This window comes from Gobio gobio (genome assembly GCF_949357685.1).
Source record: "Gobio gobio genome assembly, chromosome: 12".
Lineage (NCBI taxonomy): Eukaryota > Metazoa > Chordata > Actinopteri > Cypriniformes > Gobionidae > Gobio > Gobio gobio.
This window is the reverse complement of record NC_137105.1, coordinates 13,672,059-13,694,216: the sequence shown is the minus strand read 5'-3', so window position 1 is coordinate 13,694,216 and position 22,158 is coordinate 13,672,059. Positions and strand designations below refer to the sequence as shown.

General features: G+C 37.3%; 1 protein-coding gene across 4 annotated transcripts; it reads right to left on the bottom strand.

The window, feature by feature from the left end:
- Positions 1 to 3,326: 3,326 nt before the first annotated feature.
- angel2 (angel homolog 2) lies at positions 3,327 to 12,552 on the bottom strand. Of its 4 annotated transcripts, none has more exons than XM_079831123.1 (9): positions 12,369 to 12,552; positions 11,004 to 11,488; positions 10,693 to 10,910; positions 8,798 to 8,867; positions 7,791 to 8,212; positions 7,593 to 7,701; positions 5,191 to 5,230; positions 4,718 to 4,884; positions 3,327 to 4,406 (listed from the first exon to the last, which is right to left on the bottom strand). In XM_079831123.1, exons 1-9 carry the CDS (start codon positions 12,434 to 12,436, stop codon positions 4,255 to 4,257), a joined length of 1,731 nt encoding a protein of 576 aa, XP_079687249.1. In that variant the 5' UTR covers positions 12,437 to 12,552; the 3' UTR covers positions 3,327 to 4,254. The 4 variants fall into 4 exon arrangements, with proteins under 4 accessions (XP_079687249.1, XP_079687251.1, XP_079687250.1 ...); XM_079831125.1 differs by having other exon boundaries at positions 11,004 to 11,344; XM_079831124.1 differs by having other exon boundaries at positions 12,350 to 12,536.
- Between the last annotated feature and the right edge of the window lie 9,606 nt (positions 12,553 to 22,158).

Below are 22,158 nucleotides of genomic sequence, written 5' to 3'. Positions count from 1 at the left end.
AGCTGGATTTACAAACAGAAGCTGTTTACGGGCCACAACCTGTAAGTCTGATTTATTTTTCATCGATGTGTTTTCCTGTAATAGGTTGTAGCAAGGAAGTAAACAGATGACAACACTGTTCTGCAAACCAGTCTGTTAAATGCTCATTCATACTTAACGTTATCCGACGAACACCTAACGTTACAGCGAACTTGGCATTAGTGTAAATGATTCTTTGATTAGAGCTTTTATGTATTGTTTATCTACAGGCATGCTAAACATGGTTCTGTGTGTGATTTGGCTAACTTACTAGTAAAGCCAATGTTTAGTGTTCGTTTTGGGTTAGTTCTTGCGACAGATATTTGGCTATAATCGTTCTAAAAATACAAAAGTAAAAGTGCCATTCAGTAGCGATCACTATAGATCCGCAGTCTTTACTCTTGAGGAATGAACTGGTTCTGCTCGATCATCTTCACTAAAATGTTCTGGGTCTGATTCGGGCTCAGATTGGTATGGTTTTATTGACGCCATTGTTTCTAATACTGCCAAAGCACGGTCTACCGGTAAGGGTAAGGGGCGTGACATTTCCGACAAAAGTGCACTAGGCGGTTAGCGAATCACAACACACTGGGCCAGCTAACCAATCTGAGCCCATCAAGTATTTTTGAGGGACTGGCTTCATACAACCCGGAAAGCATCAGACCGTTTTACTAGGAGGGACAGAGCAGTGTAGAATAAAGGTCAAAAAAATTTTTTTAACGAAGCATGAAAACATGCTACAGTGCACCCCACAAACGCAATCAAGCCTTCAAAAGAATGTGTTTTACCACCCCTTTAATAGAAAAGTATGAAAAATCTATAAGAAATGTTTTTGATATTATTTTCAATGGGAAAAATTTATTATATTTATTGCATAAACATGAATTAGTACCATGAAATTCTCTCAAAATACAAAATATAAGAAAATATTGAAAAAAAATTGAGTTTACTGAAAAAAAAAAGTTACATTTCAGGTGTTCGGTCTCTTTTGACCGCGAACAACACAAGTGTGACCCCCAAACAATTCCAGAGGGTTAAACAAACCTCTCTGCACTCCCGTCTGAATATTCAGCGGTGTTCGCAGCTGTCTCTCTCTGTAGGCCAATGAGCTGCTCTTGCAAAAGAGAAGGTTTGAGATTAAACCAGGTGATGCAACTTCAGTTGCCCTAAATCTCACATAGTTTCCGAACCCAGTCTGAGTGAAGTCTTTCTGCACAGAGAGAATATGTCTGCATTAATCTTCTTACAAAGACAGCGTCACTCACAGGAATAGAGCCGCAGCGGATTTACCAAAAATTCTTCTCCCAGGATAAAAGGACTCCTAGAACACCCACCATTGTCTCACTCCTAGAGAAAATATACCAAAGAACAAACCGCTGAATCTCAACGTTTTATCATCTGGATTTTAATAATCCAGAAATCGAGTTTTCCCTTCACTTTCAGAATATATTCGAGCTGTAATGCACATTTGATTTGCACAGTCATGCAAGGATTAGTTATGAGAACAGACACGGTTTCTGCCCATTTAACTGATAGGAGAGCCAAGAGTAGCTATCATTTTGGAAAAAGGAGATGACGCTAGCTGCCTCACACAAATATTAGCTTGTATTTTGAGGGAAGGAATGATCTAAATGCAAAATGTAACAGTAGGCTATTGAAGTTCACTATAATTACAGAAATGTCCAGTTTAGGAATAATCTGAAACTGCATCTAGTTTACGATCTTGGTAGTCTTAATAAATTTAAAATGTATAACATTGTATATCTGTACATAAATATTGCACAATATGCATGTATTGCTGCTATATATATATATATATATATATATATATATATATATAGGCATAACATTATGACCTAATATTGTGTTGGTCCCCCCTTTGCAGCCCGACCCGTCAAGGCATGGGCTGCGTCCGAAACCTGCAAAATGCTGCCTTCGGAGGACACATTTCAAGGCAGGAAGGCATCAAGGCACGTCCGAATCTAATGTTAGCTTCACTTCCTGTCTCCTGAGATACCTTCATCTGATCGATTTTTCGAAGGCAGCATTTATGTATCCTTCGCTGCCTTTGATATCCCACAATCCTGTGCTTTCCATTCTGTTACAGTTGAGCAGCGGAAAAAAGATGGCATCCGAAAGTTGCGTTTGCTGGTCAGTTTGTGTGTAAATGTATGTTTTTTACCGATGTCATTTCCAGCGAGAAATGACTAATGTAGTAATTAAATATTTCTTTAATTCTCACCAAAGCTCTCTCTATTTTGCTGCAGATCATTAAACGGTTACACTGCCTAAGAAGTCTGTCCGAAATTAGTTTTGTGAGGTGCCTTCATGCACAAACGCTGCCTTACAAGTAATTATCTGATAAGGCAGCGAGGCAACGAGTCAGCTGCCTAGGTTTTCGACGCAGCCATGGACTCCACTAGACCCCTGAAGATGTGCTGTGGTATGTTTACAGCAGATCCTTTAAGTCCTGTAAGTTGCAAGGTGGGGCCTCCATGGATCGGAATTGTTTGTTCAGCACATCTCGCAGATGCTCGATTGGATTGAGATCTGGGGAATTTGGAGGCCACAGCCACCAGGGAATACCATTTCCATGAAAGGGTGTACATGGTCTGCAACAATGTTTTGGTACTGTAGGTGGTCCGTGTCAAAGTAACACCCACATGGATGGATGGATGGACACAAGGTTTCCAAGCAGAACATTTCCCAAAGTATCACACTGCCTCCACCGGCTTGCCTTCTTCCAATAGTGCATCCTGGTGCCATGTGTTCCCCAGGTAAGCGACACACATGCACCCGGCCATCCACGTGATGTAAAAGAAAACGTGATTCATCAAACCAGGCCACCTTCTTCCATTGCTCCGTGGTCCAGTTCTGATGCTCACATGCCCACTGTTGGCGCTTTTGGCGGTGGACAGGGGTCAGCATGTGCACCCTTGACTGGTCTGCAGCTATGCCGCCCAATACGCAAGAAACTGCGATGCACTGTGTATTCTGACACCGTTCTATCAGAACCAGCATTAACTTCTTGATTCTTAAGCAATTTGAGCTACAGCCTTCACTCCCCACGTGCATCAATGAGCTTTGGCTGCCCATGACCGTCGCCGGTTCACCACTGAACTCGCTCAAATCCTTACGCTTAACCATTTTTCCTGCTTCTAACACATCAACTTTGAGGACAAAATGTAAAGGGCCTGAGAAAAGAGAAATCAGAGAAACAGGCCAGTCTAAATGCAAGAGTTTTTACAAACAAGTCTAATTAGCAGGGTTATTATAGTTAACTAAACTAAATAAACATTAACTGAAATAAAATAACCTTGTTTTATTTCAGCTAGTTGCCAAAGCAACATTTCTCATTTCCATTTCGTTTAATTTGATGTATACTAAAATAACTAAAACTTAAATTTGTAGAAAAACTATCTAGACATTTTTTAAAAGATGACTAAAATATGACAAAAACACAATAAAATAACTAAGAATTTAACGAAAATTTAAATGAAAACACAAATAAAACCCAATTCAAAATATTTAAAAAGAACTATCAGCACAATGCTTCAACACAAATAGTAGAGCAAAGCGTTAGCAACACAAGATCATGGGTTTGATTCCCAGGGAAAGCAAGAACTTATAAAATGTGGATCTTGAATGCCAATGTAAGTCGCTTTGGATAAATGCATCTGCCAATTGCATAACATTAATTATTTACAAACTTAATAAATAAATTATATTATCAGCATAACATGAAATTGCATGAATTTCTCTGTACTCTGCCTTTTTGCACCACTGTACAGTTTTTTGCTAAATGAACAGCAATACAAATAATACTACATAAATACTTCAACAGCTTAAAGATAAAATCCTTTATTTTTTCCCCTCTTTTTATTGGTATCTTTAAAATGATCAGAGTTCTGAAAGAGAGATACCTTGTAAAACCTTCAAAATAAAAAAATATTAAAATCTTCATGAAATGACTCGCTTAGTGTCAAAGCTGCCATATTTCACAATAAAACATCCCTAATTTATTGGACACAGCATGAATGTGCCTTTAATTAACTGGGTAAATTAGGTATCTATGCTCATAACTTCAGACAAGTTCCACTTCTGCTTCAAGTTTGTCATAGACAGCCTTAAGAGAATCTATAAATCATTTCTTTGCTGGTGTGAAAAAACTCACAGTACAAAGTAAACAGTTTATTAGACAATTTCTCTTCACTTTTCGTTCCGTCGGCCATCAGCTCAAGGGTGTAGACGGAAGCGTGTCAAAAGCGGCAGGTGGTCAGAGGAGTTATGCTGGTTGGGAAGGCCGTTAACCTCATGGAGTTCATCTTTCCCCACCAGGGCTAACCTTCCCAGCAGCTGCAGACCCTTCTCTGGTGGCACACTGCATTCTGGGTAAGTGAGGGGGGGGAAAAACAGTACCATGGTAACCAGCAGCAGCAAAAAAATTGCTGTTGAATGTACTGCACTGCAGCAAACTGCAGCATCACAGGTCACATGATTACAGGAGTGGTGATGTAACATTTACATTGATAGTCTAGTGGCATCAGCTTCTACTTAGAGGATATTTAACGCAAACACAAGTTCATGTGGCGACCGCAAACACAATAGCTGTAGTGATTATATTTTAAATGAAGTGTTACATTACACAACAACTATTGAGTATTTCCTAGGAAAGAGAATAGTAATGTAATGGTCAAACCTGCTTGAGACATCACATCCCCCAGAGCTGCGGAGTAGAAGATGTAATCGACGGTGATGGCTGTACGCGAGTGGCATGTGGTGATCTCAGGTTGACCGCTCTCTTTAAGATAGTGGGAGTATGCAGAGGTCAGCTTTAAACAGTGCTCTATGCTGGGCTTGGTTAAACTGCAAAACAGATCACACGAGAGAAAAATGATTACTGTTCAAAAAAATTAACCTTGACAACGCTGAGAAAAGACACATCACAGGAGTTAAACAAGACACTTCACTTTGAGCTGTCAAATCTCTTCAACTTAAATTTGCTGAACAGCACTGACTGTCAAGTCAGCTTGGTTTTAAAGTGTCGACGGTTAAGGAACAAAAAAAGAGCTACAGAAACTAGGGTCAAGAGTTTATGAAAATTGTATCGATGTGACTGGCATGAGTGAATCAAGCAAGGCACTGTAGAGATATATTGGGATTTATATCTACCCATCCAGTTCTGTCTGCTCCAAATCCGTCAAATCAGAATCTGTGAAAATAATTCAAACTAAATGTTAGCAGTTGCATCTTTAAAGCTCTTTAATGCTCTGTTTAAATCAATATTACTGTTTACTACACTGTAATGTATAGTAAGAATGAATGTCAAAGTTGCTTTCAAAGTGCATACAGTGGCCCCAAAACGTATCTGGACACTTAAAGGTGCAGTGTGTAATATGTATTAGGATCTATTGACAGAAATACAATATAATATACATAACTATGTTTTCAGTGGTGTACAAAGACCTTACAACTGTTATGTTATTACCACCTTAGAATGAGCCATTTCTATCTACATACACCGCAAAGTCGCGAAGTTACTGTGAAGTCGCCATTTTGCGCCGCAATGTTTCTACAGTAGCCCTAAACGGACAAACTCTACAGAGCGCTAGCTACTCTCTGTTGTCTCAGACGACGACATCTTTGTCCTGTGTCAGCCACCGTAGCTTCTCTATGTGCTAGGTAGGGGTGAGCTAGATGCTGCTCAAATTTACACAGTGCACCTTTAAGCCACACAAATAACATTGCATTAAATATGTAATTCATATATAAAATGCATTAAGGGGGTGAAAACTTTTGAACTATTTATTTATTTTTTTTCCTTTTTTTTTAGTAACATAAAATAAGATACTTGCATGCTTTCCAGAAGACAAATTAAGTAGTTTATTTTGATCTTCAAATTCAAAAAGTTTTCTTCTGGAGCATAAGTGAATGTTTGAATCTTTAAAATAAATTTAAATAAATTGTTACTCTGATCCAGCAAGGATGCATTAAATTGACCAAAAGTGACAGTAAAGACATTTACATTGTTACAAAAGATTTATATTCCAAATAAATGCTGTTCTTTTAAACTGAAAAAAAAAAAAAATAATTCAATGTTTCCACAAAAGTATTATGTAGCACAATCGTCCACATAATAATTATAATAATAATACATGTTTCTGAAGGATCATGTGACACTGAGTGGCTCCTGAATATTCAGCTTTGCCATCACAATAATAATTTTTATATATATTGCAATATAAAACGTTCTATTCTGTTTTTTTCCAAAACATCAAGTTTCTTTATAATATTTCAAAATATTACTGTTTTTACTGTATTTTGGATCAAATAAATGCAGCCTTGGCGATCATAAGAGATCCCAAACTTCCGAATGGTACATACAGTGATCATCAGAAATAACATTCAAATACACTGTGGAACAGAATGTTAAATTTGTTAGAGTTTTCAAATGTTCTTGCTAGTGCTGTCAGTTAAACGCGTTATTAACGGCGTTAACGCAAACCTATTTTAACGGCGTCAATTTTTTTATCGCGAGATTAACGTTCTTTTTGGTCTAACAAACTTTGTAGTTTTTTCACATGCTGTTGCAACAACTAGTAACGTTAGAAAAACTACAACACCACTCCGGATGTAGCTAGACCGGAAACAAAACATCAGGCACGCTGCGGCTGCCCGTTTGGGCCATTAAAAGAGTAGACGTGGATGGCAAGCGTGAGACGCCGAAATGAGAAACGTATTAAGCCATGGTTTAACTCAGGGGTCTTCAACTAAAAGTTCTTGTCTTGAGCGCTGCTTTCTGCTCTGATGGTGCGTAGCCTACACACCAGACGCGAATGAAGCGTTTTGCGCGAGTGATTTAAGTCAATGCAAAGACGCAAATAGACATTCTGCGGCGCGGATTAAGCGGTGTGCATGTCGCGTCATTCGCGTCCGGTGTGAGCGCACCACCAGTCTCTTCTTCACTGCATGCTTGACCGCGCGTCTGGGTCTGAACGTAGTAACTGAGCATTGCAACGTTAACTGTTTCATTATGTCAAAAGGCTTCGCGGTCCGGATGGACCCCTGGTTTAACTGCACTATAGGCGGAGTCCTAGTTTACCTTGCATGTGCACTTTGTAATTTTATTTTGTATCACCCTGTTTTGATCCCTTAGAAAGTGCTGTTGAAGGGGCTGTTTGTGCAACAAAGTATTTGTTTCACCCTTTTATTGATGGGCAGTGTTACATTGTGTGAGATTATTTGCTTCAAGTGAGAATGTTGGTGTGAAATCGAACACTAAAGTATGCCAATGTTGTTTTCAATAAAACAAACATTTGAACAAAGCAAGCCGATCCACTTTTCTATGTTGATAAGAGCATTAAAATAAGAAAAAATAATGGGACAAAAAGAAATCAAGGGACATTTAGAATAAATAAAAATGTGCGATTAATTGTGATTAATTGTGAGTTAACTATGACATTAATGCGATTAATCGCGATTAAATATTTTAATCGTTTGACAGCACTAGTTCTTGCTAATTATTATCCAGTTAGTGTCTGTTATATTATATGTAATAAAGGCTGAAAGGTGACCTTTTGTTTGGCTTTCATACTGGCACTGCTGAGAGATGCCCAGATTTCTGGGCCAAATTGGCACAGTGAGAATACGCTGCCCTCTTGGGTTGTCCTCCTGTCCTGACACCTGCAAAATCAAGTCAGAAAATTTAAGATATGCCAAAACTGTGTCTAAAAAAAAAAAAAAGAGCAAGGAAACATCCCAAGATTATCTACCTTCCCAATAGGTATGCCATCATAGTCCAGTCTGCTGTCCTTAATAAAGCGATACAGGGGAGACCAGGGTACGGAGTTAAAATCCCCACAGAGCAGCACAGGACAAACGCTGCTGTCAGGTAACTGGGCCACCTGGCTTATCTCTGCCAGCAGCATAGCCAGCTGGGCCAATTTAATGTCCCCGCGTCTAGGATTGTACAGCAAATGTGTGTTGGCCACACAGACGTTGGTCAGCGAGCTATGGGGGTCAATGGGACGCAGCAGCACAATCAGGCCCACGTTATCACGGTCCAGGAGAGGGATGCCACGGCGGAAATACTCCACAGGATGACAGGAGACCAAAGAGAAGCGCTCGCGTTTGAAGACCACAGCACATCCGTCAGGCTTAAGTCCCGTTCTCCGTTTGAATTCACAATGGTAGCCTGTTTTAAGGGCAGAGAATTCTTGCGTTAAAAATGAACAATTTATTTAATACAGTAAGGTCAAAAAGTCCAGTTGTGAACATTTTATTTTGAAATCTAACACCCCCCTCCCCCATTTTTTAAAATCCCTAAATCTTGCCATGTTTACAAAGATTTGGAATCCCAGATTACCAATGTGAAACCCATTTCTTATATGCTACCAATCAAAGGTTTGGGGTCAGTAAGAATTTTTTTTAAATAAATTAATGCTTTTATTCAACAAGGATGCATTAAATTGATTAAGTGATGGTAAAAAAATTGCATTGTTACAATAACTCTCTCAAATAAATGCTTTAATCTTCTATTAATCAAAGAATCCTGAAAAAAAATTCATCTCAAAATCCACAAAAAAATATTAAGCACCACAACCATTTACAGTGTTGATAATAAAAAATGTTTCTCAAGCAACAATTCAGCATATTATCTGATTTTTATAATCAGCTTAGCCAGACAGGAATAAATTACATTTTAAAATATATTTAAATAGACATAATACATAAACAAAACTAAAGATACATAGAGACATCAAGGAAGTAAAGCAAGTACCTAAAGATTCTAGCAAGGGTTTGATTTGTTGCTGATAGTGGTCCTCTTGCACCTCCTGCAGGCACATTATCTATAGAAAAAGATATTTTGCAGATATTTCAAGAAAATCATCCATTTTTGTCCACTGAATATAAAAACAAAGCATTGTTAGGCATCTGAAACTCAAAGATAGTCTTTTTTATAACTCTGCTAAATGTAATCTTTAGCAAATCTTATAATCAATGCAACCATTTGTCATACAACACCTAAATTCTACTGCATTTAAAATGATTGACTTTAGTTTTTAGTGTTTTCATCTTAATTTATTTAGAGAAAATAGAATAGAATTTTAAAACCTGATATTTACTGTTATCAGTCATAACATGAAAATGACTATCGGCTTATTGATATTAGCCGGAATTTTAATATCTGTGTATCCCTACCATTACATAAAAATAACATAAATGGCTCCAGGCTCGAGCATAAGGGTCAATGACAAATAAGGTTAAGATAAAAAATATATATAATTTTAAGCAAAAAAAAAAAAGTTTTAAAATGCATTTTTAAGTCCAAAAAATGTAGGGTGTTGATTCATTTTGGTTTTACAGCTTTTAAGACAGCATTAATTCATTATTAAACAAGATTTCTGATTTTACCACCCAGAAAATATCAGGTGGTGCGACCATATATTCATTTAAAATAATATACACTTAATGTACTTAGCACTACTGAAAATTTGTAGATATGAATCATTGTAGTGTCTAAAATGCATATCAAATGGTAAATTCCCTTTTAGTCCTATTCATATAAACGGACACTTTTCTGTGTTCAAACACCCAATTTTCCATAAGGAGTTTTTATGTTTTGTTTTTAACTGTAAAAAGTATTTGTATACATTATATAACAGTTTACAGTTATATTTCTTACTTCATTTTGCAATTGCAGTGGGAATTTTTACTTTTAATGCAAAATTTTCTGGTCGCACCACCTGACATTTCAAACTCAATTCAAATCTAACAGGCATTAACTTGGACACCTATACAAATGTTTGACCATATGCTCAAGGTTATACATACATTTTTTAAATCAAATACAAATTTTTATAATAACACATTTCCAAAGTTTTCCAGGGGTCAAAACTTTGAAAACTTGAATCAACCTCATCATTACTCAAACATGTCAAATTATCTAATATTTATGGCGAGGGTGACTAACATTGTTACTGCACCAAAGGGGTCCTCTGGGGTCTTCTGTGTGATGTCATATGCGGTCACATGGTTTTCTTAAAGTAACATTGCATAAAATGGCATTTTTATGTCGGTCGCCCTCCCTGACATGTGGAGAAGTAAATTTTTCGGACAAAAGTTTTTCAAGTAATAGAATAGTTTTGAAATAGGACTGATACACTATTTCCCCTCATTTATAAGGAATTTAACGTAAAATCATGCCAAACTATTTGATTAACAATTTAATGAACCTTTTTATTGCAGTTTTGTTTTCTGCTTGTACGTTCGGACGGTCGCACCACCAGACCTTTTTGGTCTTTCAAACACCACAACTCAAAAAGTCAATTGAATTTCAAAAAAATTTAAAGGGTTTCTTATAAAGGAAATATTGTAGATCGATTTAATATATGACATGTATTTATTAAAATTATTTAATAAAAATAATGAATTCGGACACAAAAAATACATGTCATGTCATTGACCCATAACTGTTCATACACTCTTATGTAAGAAATATGCTGGCAAAGAGTTCAACCCAGTCAGACAGTTTTGAAGTGATGTGTGACTTGCAACAATGTAAGGTATAAAGCACAAAAGGCCAGAAAGTTGAATCCAGCAATTTTACGCAAATAAGTTGTACGCGGGGATGAGAAATAATGAAAATATACAACAAATGATTCATTCACTTACATCAGCACTGTGTTGTTCCAGCTCTTTGATGATGTTTGGAAACCTATGGCGCCAGTCCAGAACGGGAGGATTACAGTGTCTGTAAAGGTACGTGTTATCACAGAGCAGGTCTTGCGAGAGGATATTATAGGACATCACAGAAAAATCAAATGGCCATTTTTGTTTCCCTTCTTTCGCAGATGCAGCATTACAAAGATCCTCCCAGTGTCTCTTCAACTCTGTGAAGGGAAAAGATTGTGGATTTGGCTTTTTATGCACAACTACACACCAATACATCAACATAAATTAAAACGAGCACCCAAATCATTCACCTGGTGTGGCTGCAGTCCTCTCTGGGCTTGAAGGAAATTTCCCAGGGGGCACTGGAATGCTGGTTACGTTGCGTAGCAATTCAGGACTTCCTTGTAGACTCCTGCTGCCTTTTGGATGTGCACGTTCAGGTGAGCGTTGAGATCTTTCCCCTACTGGCCGCCCGTCTGCACTCTTCCTCCTCTTCGCGGGTGGCTCCCTACCAGAGCGGTCCATCAGACCTGCGGAAAAGTGAAGGCCTCGTATGGGTTGAGTGTGTGACAGTATTCCAGTTTGCCTCCAGGAGCTCCAGCTGTACGGATCCGGAGGTCTCGGGGGCCAGTTGGAGGGGTGTCTGACCGTGCTGAAATAGGAAGAGGGATGATGCAGGTGAGGTGGTTGTGTCCACCATAAATGACCAGGCTGGTACCAGTGTCTCCAGTGGTTGTAAACCGTATGAGCAGGCGGAAAGCCCACTGTGCTCAGGTAACGGCCAAACATGGGATGACTGCAAGAGGAAAGAAAACCTCCTTCATTATACCAAAGAGCAAACTCTTCGAAATATTTACAATGGTTTTACAATGGACACACTAACTGAAGTTACCTTGCCTGAAATATTGTAGAATCATTATAAATAAGACTTTTTATTAAGAATTGTTATGGTTTGTATTGTAAATGTGTTTATGCTACTATTTTTTCTAATATCATATAGAAACTAAGGATGGAAATCAGGAGTCACTCATGCTTCAGAATCAGTTTAACTATGCAAGACAAATGGTAAATTTTCAGTAAAAGTAAAGTTATTTATTAAAAGTAAAGTTATTTATACAACACAATATTTATACACAGTGACAGCCATATTACTAATATATATATATATATATATATATATATATATATATATATATATAAACAACACCTTGTTTCTTATATAAGGAGGGATTTAACAGACTAAATTAAAGAAATAATTATATAATAACATGATTAAAATACATAATAGAATGTAGCAAAAAGGTACAATGAAATGAAAGCATAAATTAATAAACAAGGCATGAAAAACATTTATTTCCTGTAACGTTAAATGAAAAGGCATTTGAAAAACACACACACACCAATAAAATGTAGACAATATATATCCTCCTGGCATTGTATATACCATGAAATGTTGCAATCAATAAATATGAGCATTATGAAAGTATGTACAAATAAATAAATAAAATACCTGATTTACGGCACTGTACGTTTTATTTATTGAAACATTCTATGTATAATTTCATTATATATATATTTATTTAATTGTTAATTTACATTAAAATATTATCATGCAGTTTTGCTTTTGACAGTCATTATTAGCATAATCAATACTCACAATCCAAATATGAACTTACTTTGGAGATACTCCTGGTCTGACATAGTTAGGATTAGTGTGTCGAGGCATGTAACGTCCTCTTATCATAAAACGACTCTTTTTGGCTCCATCTGAGCTGAGTAAAACCCAAAAACTACGAGAAAACTCGTCTACTGTAGTAACATGCTAACACAACAAACACAGATGTGATGGCGTTTGAATATGACGTCACTAGCCATGTCCGAATCCAATTCGTGAATGAATCGTTCTTTTGAGTCGGATCTTTTCTATGAGAACCGAGTCAACGAAAGGTGCGGTAACCCCACGCTTGTTTGGAGTGCAACGATAGCTTGAGTGACGGCGCGAAAACGCACTGGAAAATGTTTATGTTATGACAGCTTTATATACATACGAAAGAGAGGTGATATTATCTTACATTTATCTACTATTTTATCTAAAGTTTTGATAAACTTTTTTTTAAATGTATCAGTACGTTATGCCTATGTGTTCACTACTAATTGAATCCTTGCGCCCTTGAGAACTTTACCAATTCTGTCTGGATACCGGATCACATCAATTAAATATTTAATATAGTAATTTTGTGTAGCTCATATAGATTTTAATGTAAATGCGAATTATGTTTGAGTACGAGTATTAGGGAATTTAAGAACTAAATCATGGCTACAATAAACAGAACTAAATCAAATGAACTGATCGAAAGAATCGATTCGCGGAAAGGAGTCAGACTCGAACTAGTCATGACGGAAAGCATTATGTGACAAAATACTAGAACACTCTGTCCTCCACAAGAAAATTAGTTACAGTACATGTAGACCTCTGATTGTTTTTGAGCAGACTAATTATATCCATGTGCAAGGAATTGTCGTTATATAAAGTCTTCTGTAGAGTATTAATTAGGATTTGTATCGCATATAAGTAAACGTCCACTGTAGCAGTTGAAATAGCGTTTCACTTACCGGTGCATTATATCGATAAAACTGCGGCAGTGTGATTATGTCTTACCAGAAAATCCGCGATAAATACAGCGCGGAACTCTCGATCCAGATATTAAATGATTGTTGTTGATGCGCGGGTGGAATGGGCAGATTGTCGGCTCTTGTCTGCCCTGTCTATCTTCTCTGACCGTAGATGGTTTCGTGCTGTTGAAACAAAACATTTGTGCGAATCTTTTCAGTTGCAATGGATCACTCGCATCTTGAACGTTTGGCCTTTTCCCAATTTTATTTATTTATGATAATAATTTGCGACTCATACAGTCAAATTAAAATATTTTTTTATCCTATCAAAACAAAATATTTATACCTATTAGGGGGTACAAAATAATTAAAATGTGTTGAATAGATTTATGTATTGTTTGAACAAACGTTGTAACCACAAGAGGTCACTCTTGTATTGTAGATCCCAGGTCAAACTCCATTTACTCTACTACTCAAACAAATTGCCTTTTCAGAATTGAAATGAACTTTGGTCATTATTAAGCCTGCATGGATAAGTGGAAAACTCGGCTATCTTGTTTCATATCCACACTGTTCATACATTTCCTGGGCTCGCAATTAACCATGTAGTGGTTTTGAAATTTCACAGAGCACATTTGTAAACTCTGGGATTGTTGAGTGGCCAAAGACACAAATCCTGTTTAATAACTTAACTCAACTCAACTGTGTTGGCTGTCGCCATTTAGATCTGCTTTATTGTGTTAAAGGAATAGTTCACCCCAAAATTTAAATTACTCCATGATTTACTCGCCCTCAAGCCATCCTAGGAATATATGACTTTCTTCTTTCGGACGAATACAATCAGAGATTTATTAAATATTATCATGGCTCTTCCAAGCTTTATAATGGCAGTGAATAGAGGATTAGATTTTGAAGCCCCAAAAGTCCATCAATCCATCATAAAAGCCTTATAAAAGCGAAGTGATGCATTTTTGTGAGAAAAATATCCATATATAAAACCTTTTAAAAACTAAAATGACTAGCTTCCGGCAGACGGCCTAATCGCAAGTCGACTTCCACCAAAAGAGTAACCCATGACGCAATGTAGGAGTAGCGTAAGCTTTAACAAATTCAAGCTCCTCTTACATTTCTCTCAAAAAATGATTGTTTTAGACTTTGAAATGTGACCAGTGTTTTGTTTTGCTTTATTCTCTGCGTTCCGTGTTGGCCAGGTCAGGGGTTACTCTTTCGCATAAATCGATGCATACGGCCGTCTGTGCTAGTTATTTTAGTTTATTACGTTTTAAGTATGGATATTTTTCTCACACAAACGCATTGCTTCAGTTCAGAAGGCCTTTATTAACCCCCTGGAGCCCTGTGGATATCCTTTATGATGGATGGATGCATCTTTTTGGGCTTCAAAATCTAATCCTCTATTCACTGCCATTATAAAGCTTGGAAAAGCCAGGACATTATTTAATATATCTCTGATTGTATTCATCTGAAAGAAGAAATTCATATACACGTCGGATGGCATGAGGGTTAGTAAATCATGGGGTAATTTTCATTTTTAGGTGAACTAACCTTTTAAGTTTCCTGAAACACTCAGCAAAAATAATAGTATGTCTTTATTACTCCAATTATAAATGAAAGTCATCATGAAATCCCGCCCTACATTTTTTGTTGTTTGTGAAACTTTTTCACTCGGATATGTCACAATAAGGAAGAAAATACCATGGCAACTTTTAATTTCATGCTGACGACTAGGCGTGAGAGTTTTAGCAACTGTACAGTACATATGAATATTTAATAAGGTAAACAACTGAGGCAGTTTATAATTGGTTTTCTGATTCTAAACGACTCACTGTAGCATTTTAGAAGCATAGAAGGTCTCTGGAGCAGGTATTTAAAACCCAGGGTTATCACAATCAGAAAGAGCTTTATTGCTAAGTGGATTTTACATTGGTATTGAAAATTCCAGTACACACATATAAAAATAAAACACTTAATAACATTTAAAAATAAAAATTATATATGAAGAAGTATAGAGTCAAATAGGTTTAGTCAGAATAAACATTTACAGGTAATACAAATGTGTACAGTGTTATGCAATGGTGCATAATAATATGAATAAAAAGGATATTGCACAAACAAGTGGGGTTATTGCACATGGAAGGCAAGAGGGAAATAGCCTGTGGGAAGAAACTGTTCCTGTGCCTAGATGTTCTAGTGCCTAGTGATATGAGGTGTGGCAACAGTTCATATAGGTTGTGGCCGGGGTGAGATGGAGTTTGTGATGATTGGACCTGGCCTTTTCCTCACTCTGGAAGAGTACAGGTCCTGGAGGGTGGGCACAGGGGGGCACCAATAATCCTTTCCGCACTCCGGGCTGTCCGTTGTAGTTTCATGATGTCTGATTTACTGGCTGAACCAAAGCAGACAGTTATAGATGAACACAGGACAGACTCAACGACGGCTGAGTAGAACTGTGTCAGCAGCTCCTGTGGCAGGTTGAACTTTGCTGGGCCTTTTTCTATAATGTGATTGTCCCCCGTCTCTTCAGGTCCTGGGAGATGGTGGAGCCCAGAAACCTGATTGACCCCACTGCTGCCACAGTGCTGTTCGTGATGGTGAGTTGGGGAGTGGGGTGTTCCTCCTAAAGTCCACTATTATTAGCATGTTATGACTGTACCTGACAGCCAGTTGTTCAAACTTTTGTCTGTTTGCAGACTTCTCTCCATCCTGGATGACTAAAACAGTGCTGACCATAAAGATGAATCAAACTCGTATGCCTACAGATTAACTTGTGTTCCATATTTACGATAATGTTGGCTGATGTGAGCATCAGGGTGTGCGATATTGACCCAAACAATTATATCTCGATATTTTCAGGGATTTTATCGATAATGATAATTTAGACAATATTTTGCTGAGTGTGTTATTGTGCTGCTACCTTGGCAGGTTTAGGACTGCCGGGGACAGGACAGCTGCCTCTCAAAGCTTTTTATATTCTTCATATTCGGTGCGGTGGTTAGTCCGCAGCAGTGAGAGAAATGAACTTTTCCAATAAGTTTAAATACATTTTTACCTTTTAGGGGCATTCTATTCTATAAGACATTTTTCCTAACTAATTCAATTTATGCATCATCTTTTGTGTCAAAATTCAATCCAATTAGAATAAGACACAATAGGGCTTTTACCAATCAAATGAAATCAGTATTAACAAAATTCATTTTTGCAATGAAGAGGAAAGAGAAAAGCTGCATCTGAAGTAACATTTAGATATATTTATTTAGCCTGTTTAATGCAGCTCAGAGGCATCATAAATGCATCTAACCTGCAGTTAAAAATGAATAAATGCTTGAATACTTTAAAGGGGTGGTAAAACACATTGTTTTGAAGGCTTGATTGTGTTTGTGGGGTGCACTGTAACATGTGTTAATGCTTCGTTTTTAAAAAAAAAAACATTATTTTTCATATATTTGACATTTATTCTACACTGCTCTGTCCCTCCTTGTAAAACGGTCTGATGCTTTCCGGGTTGTATGAAGCCAGTCCCTCAAAAATACGCAATGGGCTCAGATTGGTTAGCTGGCCCAGTGTGTTGTGATTCGCTAACCGCAGTGTACGTTTGTCGGAAATGTCACGCCCCTTACCTTACCGGTAGACTGTGCTTTGGTCAGTATTAGAAACGATGGCGTCAATAAAACCACACCAATCTGAGCCCGAATCAGACCCAGAACATTTTAGTGAAGATGATCGAGCAGAACCTGTTCAGTCCTAATGAGTTAAGACTGCGGATCTATAGTGATCGCTACTGAATGGCACTGTTACTTTTGTATTTTTAGAACGATTATAGCCAAATATCTGTCGCAAGAACTATTAACCCAAAACACTAAACACTGGCTTTACTATAGTAGCCAAATCACACACAGAACCATGTTTAGCATGCCTGTAGATAAATAATACATAAAAGCTCTAATCAAAGAATCATTTACACTAATGCCAAGTTCGCTGGTGAGATTTTAACGTTAGTGTTTGTAACGATAGGTGTTCGTCGGATAACGTTAAGTATGAATAAGCATTTAACAGACTGGTTTGCAGAACAGTGTTGTCATCTGTTTACTTCCTTGCTACAACCTATTACAGGAAAACACATCGATGAAAACTAAATCAGACTTACAGGTTGTGGCCCGTAAACAGCTTCTGTTTGTAAATCCAGCTTTCAGGTCAAGCCGTTGTGCATATCCTGCATTGAACTCGCGAACATTGTGAAAGTTTTCCTCCGTGAAAAACTGCTGCGGGAGGGAGCCCCGCGCGCGTCGTGCATTCACACACTGGCAGTGTTTGCCTTATGCAGCTGACGTTGTGCAAATCCGGTGTTGAACATTGTGAACATTGCGAACATTGTGAAAGTTTCCCTCCGTGACATGTGCTGCGGGAGCCCCGCACGTGCCTGTTCCCTTCTGTCTCATACACACGTGCATATAACATGTTGTATGTTAAACGCTCTCAACGCACCCCTGTCCCTATGAAGGCTGAACAAAGCAAGTACCCCAGACCTGCAATCCGGATGAATATAACAGCGTTTCCTCGGCATCGCGGCAACAACACTCCAGCCTAACTAACCACAACAGCGCCGCGATACAAAATGGCCTCACCCCCCCTATTTAATATTCTCGGAGGAGGGGTTTATGTAAATATTGAGCCTGGTGATGTCACCAACCCTGGAGGAATGTGTGTAGTCGCCTACTGGCCGTTTGCTGTAGTTCTTAGAAATGGATTTCTTTAAAAGCAAATATCTCCCTTTGCTTTAAACTTTGAACGTTGTAACTTTGCAGATGTTGTTTATGCTAAAGCAGCAACATTACACGCTACCTTAAGTTAGAATAGTGAAATCGTGGTTTACCACCCCTTTAAATGTGGAATTAAAACCGCCAGTAGGTGGCATTGAGTCATTGAGATTCAACTATTCATTCAACCAGCTGATTTGAATAGCCCTGCATCCCAGTTTGCATACTATCTGCCCTAAATAGTATTGAATATTACTAATGTCACATATTATTTAGGGTGGATTGTATGTACATTGAGATGCAGGCTGAACCTTAATGAGTGAGCCATTGAATAATTCATTCAACCAAATATGTTATATAATAAGGGATTTATTCAGTAACGAAACACTACTGTGTGTTGCTCAGAGACGCAAAACAGTGCTGTGGCTTGTTTCAAACTATTTACGTTGGCGAAATGGATCAAAAACAGGCAATATTGTGTCTAAAATTTAAATCACTTAATATCAACTTTATTGAACTGTATAAAATCAATATCACAATTGTAATCGTGCTTATATTTGGAGAAAAAACAGCACTATATTAAATTAAATAAATATAAATTTTTGCTCCTTATCTTGAATTTTGGGGGCATTATAAATGCACTCTACACTCAAAAAAAATTAAGCCTTTTTTAAGATTTATGCATTTCAATAAATTGTAAAATTGCATAAAATTGAATAGAATAATCCTTAAATATTTTATTTGAATAATTGAACAATCCTTAATCAATTAAAATATGTAAGGAATATTCGATTCAATTTGATGGAATTTTACAATTAAAGGTGCACTATGTAACTTTTCCATCCACTAGAGGTCACCTATTCAAAACAAAGGCGTAGTTTGATGACGTCAAGTGCAGAATCTTGGGACATGTGGTCTTCACCTTACAGCCGGAGGAAAAGAATCGGGATAGGACTCGGGCAGAAATCATGTTCATAGATGCTATTATTAACATTACTTTAGTATGAAGCAGAGCAGGCCCGAGTGTTGTGGGAGCTGAGCAAGGCCGCTGGAGCGATTGTTAATAAGATGAACGCAACACACGCCTCGCGAGCAGCGGGACTTTTATTATGCCACAGTCGCCGGTGCCACTTCCGCTTTTCCGGTCATGAGTATGAGGTAACGCAGATCTGTTTATCATATTGATCGTTTATCGTGTTGAAAATTGTTATGACGTTACCGTGGTTCCGTGGTTAAAATAGCAATTTTTTCACGATTTACAAATAGTTGGAAACATTTGGGATATTGTAAGTACTCAACTGAACAAAATTTATATCCACTGGCCTGGATATTTTACTGAAAAAAATGTTACATAGTACACCTTTAATTGAAATGCGTAAATCTTAAAAAAAGGCTTCAATATTTTTTGTGTGTATTAACCTACTAGAATACATCACATAGAGTATGTGTGCACTTTTTGGGTGTGTTTTTGTGGAGGAAGGGGTATTATACTCGATAATGTCAGATTGCATATGGTTAAAAGAGCAATTACGATATTATCGTAGACGATATATATTGCATCCCTACAGTTGCGGTCCCTCAAATCCAGACCTTATATTTGATGAGGCTGCTGATCAACACTCTCCAGCCATCTGCCTGGCAGCATGACCTTATTCACCGACACAGTCCATTAGCTCATATTGCTCTGTGAATTTGCTGCATAAATGCCTGTTTTTGAGAACATTTCTTTAAAATCATTATTTGGGGAGGCTGTCAAACCGATAAATAAGAACACCGAAATGTCTTCATTTACTAAATATAAATTGGTTGGGTGGTAGGTGTAATGTGGCGTAAAAACGTGTTGATCAGGTTGACACAGCAAGGGACGTTAGAAGAGGAGGTGTTGTGCTGTAATTGGAAGTAATACTGGGAGAAAGACTATAATTAGGAGACTGTGAAATGCAACATTTTGTTAAAATTATGGGGTTTTTTTTGTTTGTTTTTACGGTCTCAGAAAGGATTCATAATTTTTTAGTTCTGCTTTAAAACCCCTCCATTTATAACCATGCAAAAACCCAGGGATGAAAAATTAATAGCTTTTATAACACCTCATCAGTTTTGAGGTTCACCTTGGTTCTTTTGACCACACAGACATCAAATATTAACATTTCCAGATAACCGTGAGGCAGAAGGCTAAAGAAGTGTCACGGTAAATGGGTCAAAGTAGACGGAGATCTTGCATAAATTTAGTGTGATGTGTGAAATGCATTTTCAAGTCACTCCTTCCCCAAGGACAGTATGAGGAAAAGGTCACTGAGAAATGAGACACTATGAAAAGCAATGATTCTCAATAAAGATACTCTCTTTATAGAGCGCCAACAGTGCACTGCAAAACTGTATAGGATATCACAGCAATGAAACGTCCAATATTTTGCATTTGCAATATTTTAAAAACTCATTAAACCAATCAGCTAATTTTTCCCACCAATGAACACATAAAGACATATTACATGATTAACACAGCCACTGTATTTAATAGCGATTACTCATTTTCCTCTTCAATGTACAGTGCTCTCATTACAGAGTTGTGATGAAATTAATTTCAGCTTGTCATGTGTGTAAAGTAAGAGAACACAGTTTTAACCTACCTTTCTGTCGTTGTGTGGTTTTGAAGGCCCGGAGGTTTATTACAATTCAGTCTTTACACGAAACATCAGGTGGCAGGCGTAGAGGCAGATTAGTAGTTTAGCGAGCAAAGGCCATTGCCATCTCACTCTTTAATAGGATCAAGCTGGAGTGTAAAATGTGACTTGAATTAAAATATAATTACCTTACACGAAAGACAGGCCACCAGCGGCTCAGATGTATTGATTTAATAGTAATCGAGCGTGACTCCATGTTCATCTGGTTGGAAATCGAGCCGCTGTTTAATCTGTTGTATTATACCGTCTCTCCAAAAGGACCAATCTTCAATCATGTTCACATTTTTGCACATGTAAATATTATTATAGGGATAGAAAATAGATTTTTGGCTCATGTTATACCACAGGGTTCTATATAAGACATGTTTCATTTGGAAAAATGCACCTAATATAAATACACACTAGCGTTCAAAAGTTTGGGGTCAGTAAGATAAAAATAAAAAAAAGAAATTAATCATTTTGTTCAGCCAGGATTCGTTAATTTGATCAAAAGTGACAGTAACAACAAGATTTATAATGTCACAAAATATTTCTATTTCAAATAAATGCTGTTCTTTTGAAGTTTCTGTTTATCAAAGAATTTCAAAAAACAGGGTTTTTGCTCAGATATTAAGCGGCACATCTGTCTTCAACATTGATAATAATAATAATAAATGTTACTGAAGCAGCAAATCAGTATATTAGAATGATTTCTGAAGAATCATGTGACTGAAGACTATAAGGAGGGGCTTTTTATTTTAAATTGCAATATTTTACAATACTACTGTTTTTTTTACTGTATTTTTGATCAAATAAATTCATTCTAGGTGAGCATGTGATACTTTGACAGAATTGAGAGAAACATAATTGATACAGTAAGTAACCATTAAATCCATGAATAATACTTAAAGCTACATTGTGTAACTTTTTTAGTTTATTCTTAGCTAAAAGCACTTAGTTCTTTCAAAAATATATGTGCTCATTAATGTATATTTACTTCTTTCAAGTAATAAAGTATTCTCGTAAGTTTATAATATGCCATTTAAAATACATACGGGGTGAGGGGTTCGAATGCGGGTCGCCATGTTGCCCCTCCATCTTGAAAGTACATTAGCCAAAGAGGGACATACCCGTAAATTCAAGCTTCTCCTTTCGCGTTTTAACACACTATGGCACCGTGTCGAATGTGGACGAGGTCGAACTGGAAGCCATATTAATCTTGGACTAAATCGGCCACCGTAGGAGTTAAAACGAAATCGGAATTGAGAGGAAGAGAAACTAATATTCACTGGATGGTCATATACCTTTTAACCGCTAGATGGGGGGAAATATCACACAGTGTAGCTTTAAAGAAAAAAGTATTTCCAGTGTACAATTGTGTAAATTGTCAAACCATATCTTTGATATATTGGTTAGTAGCT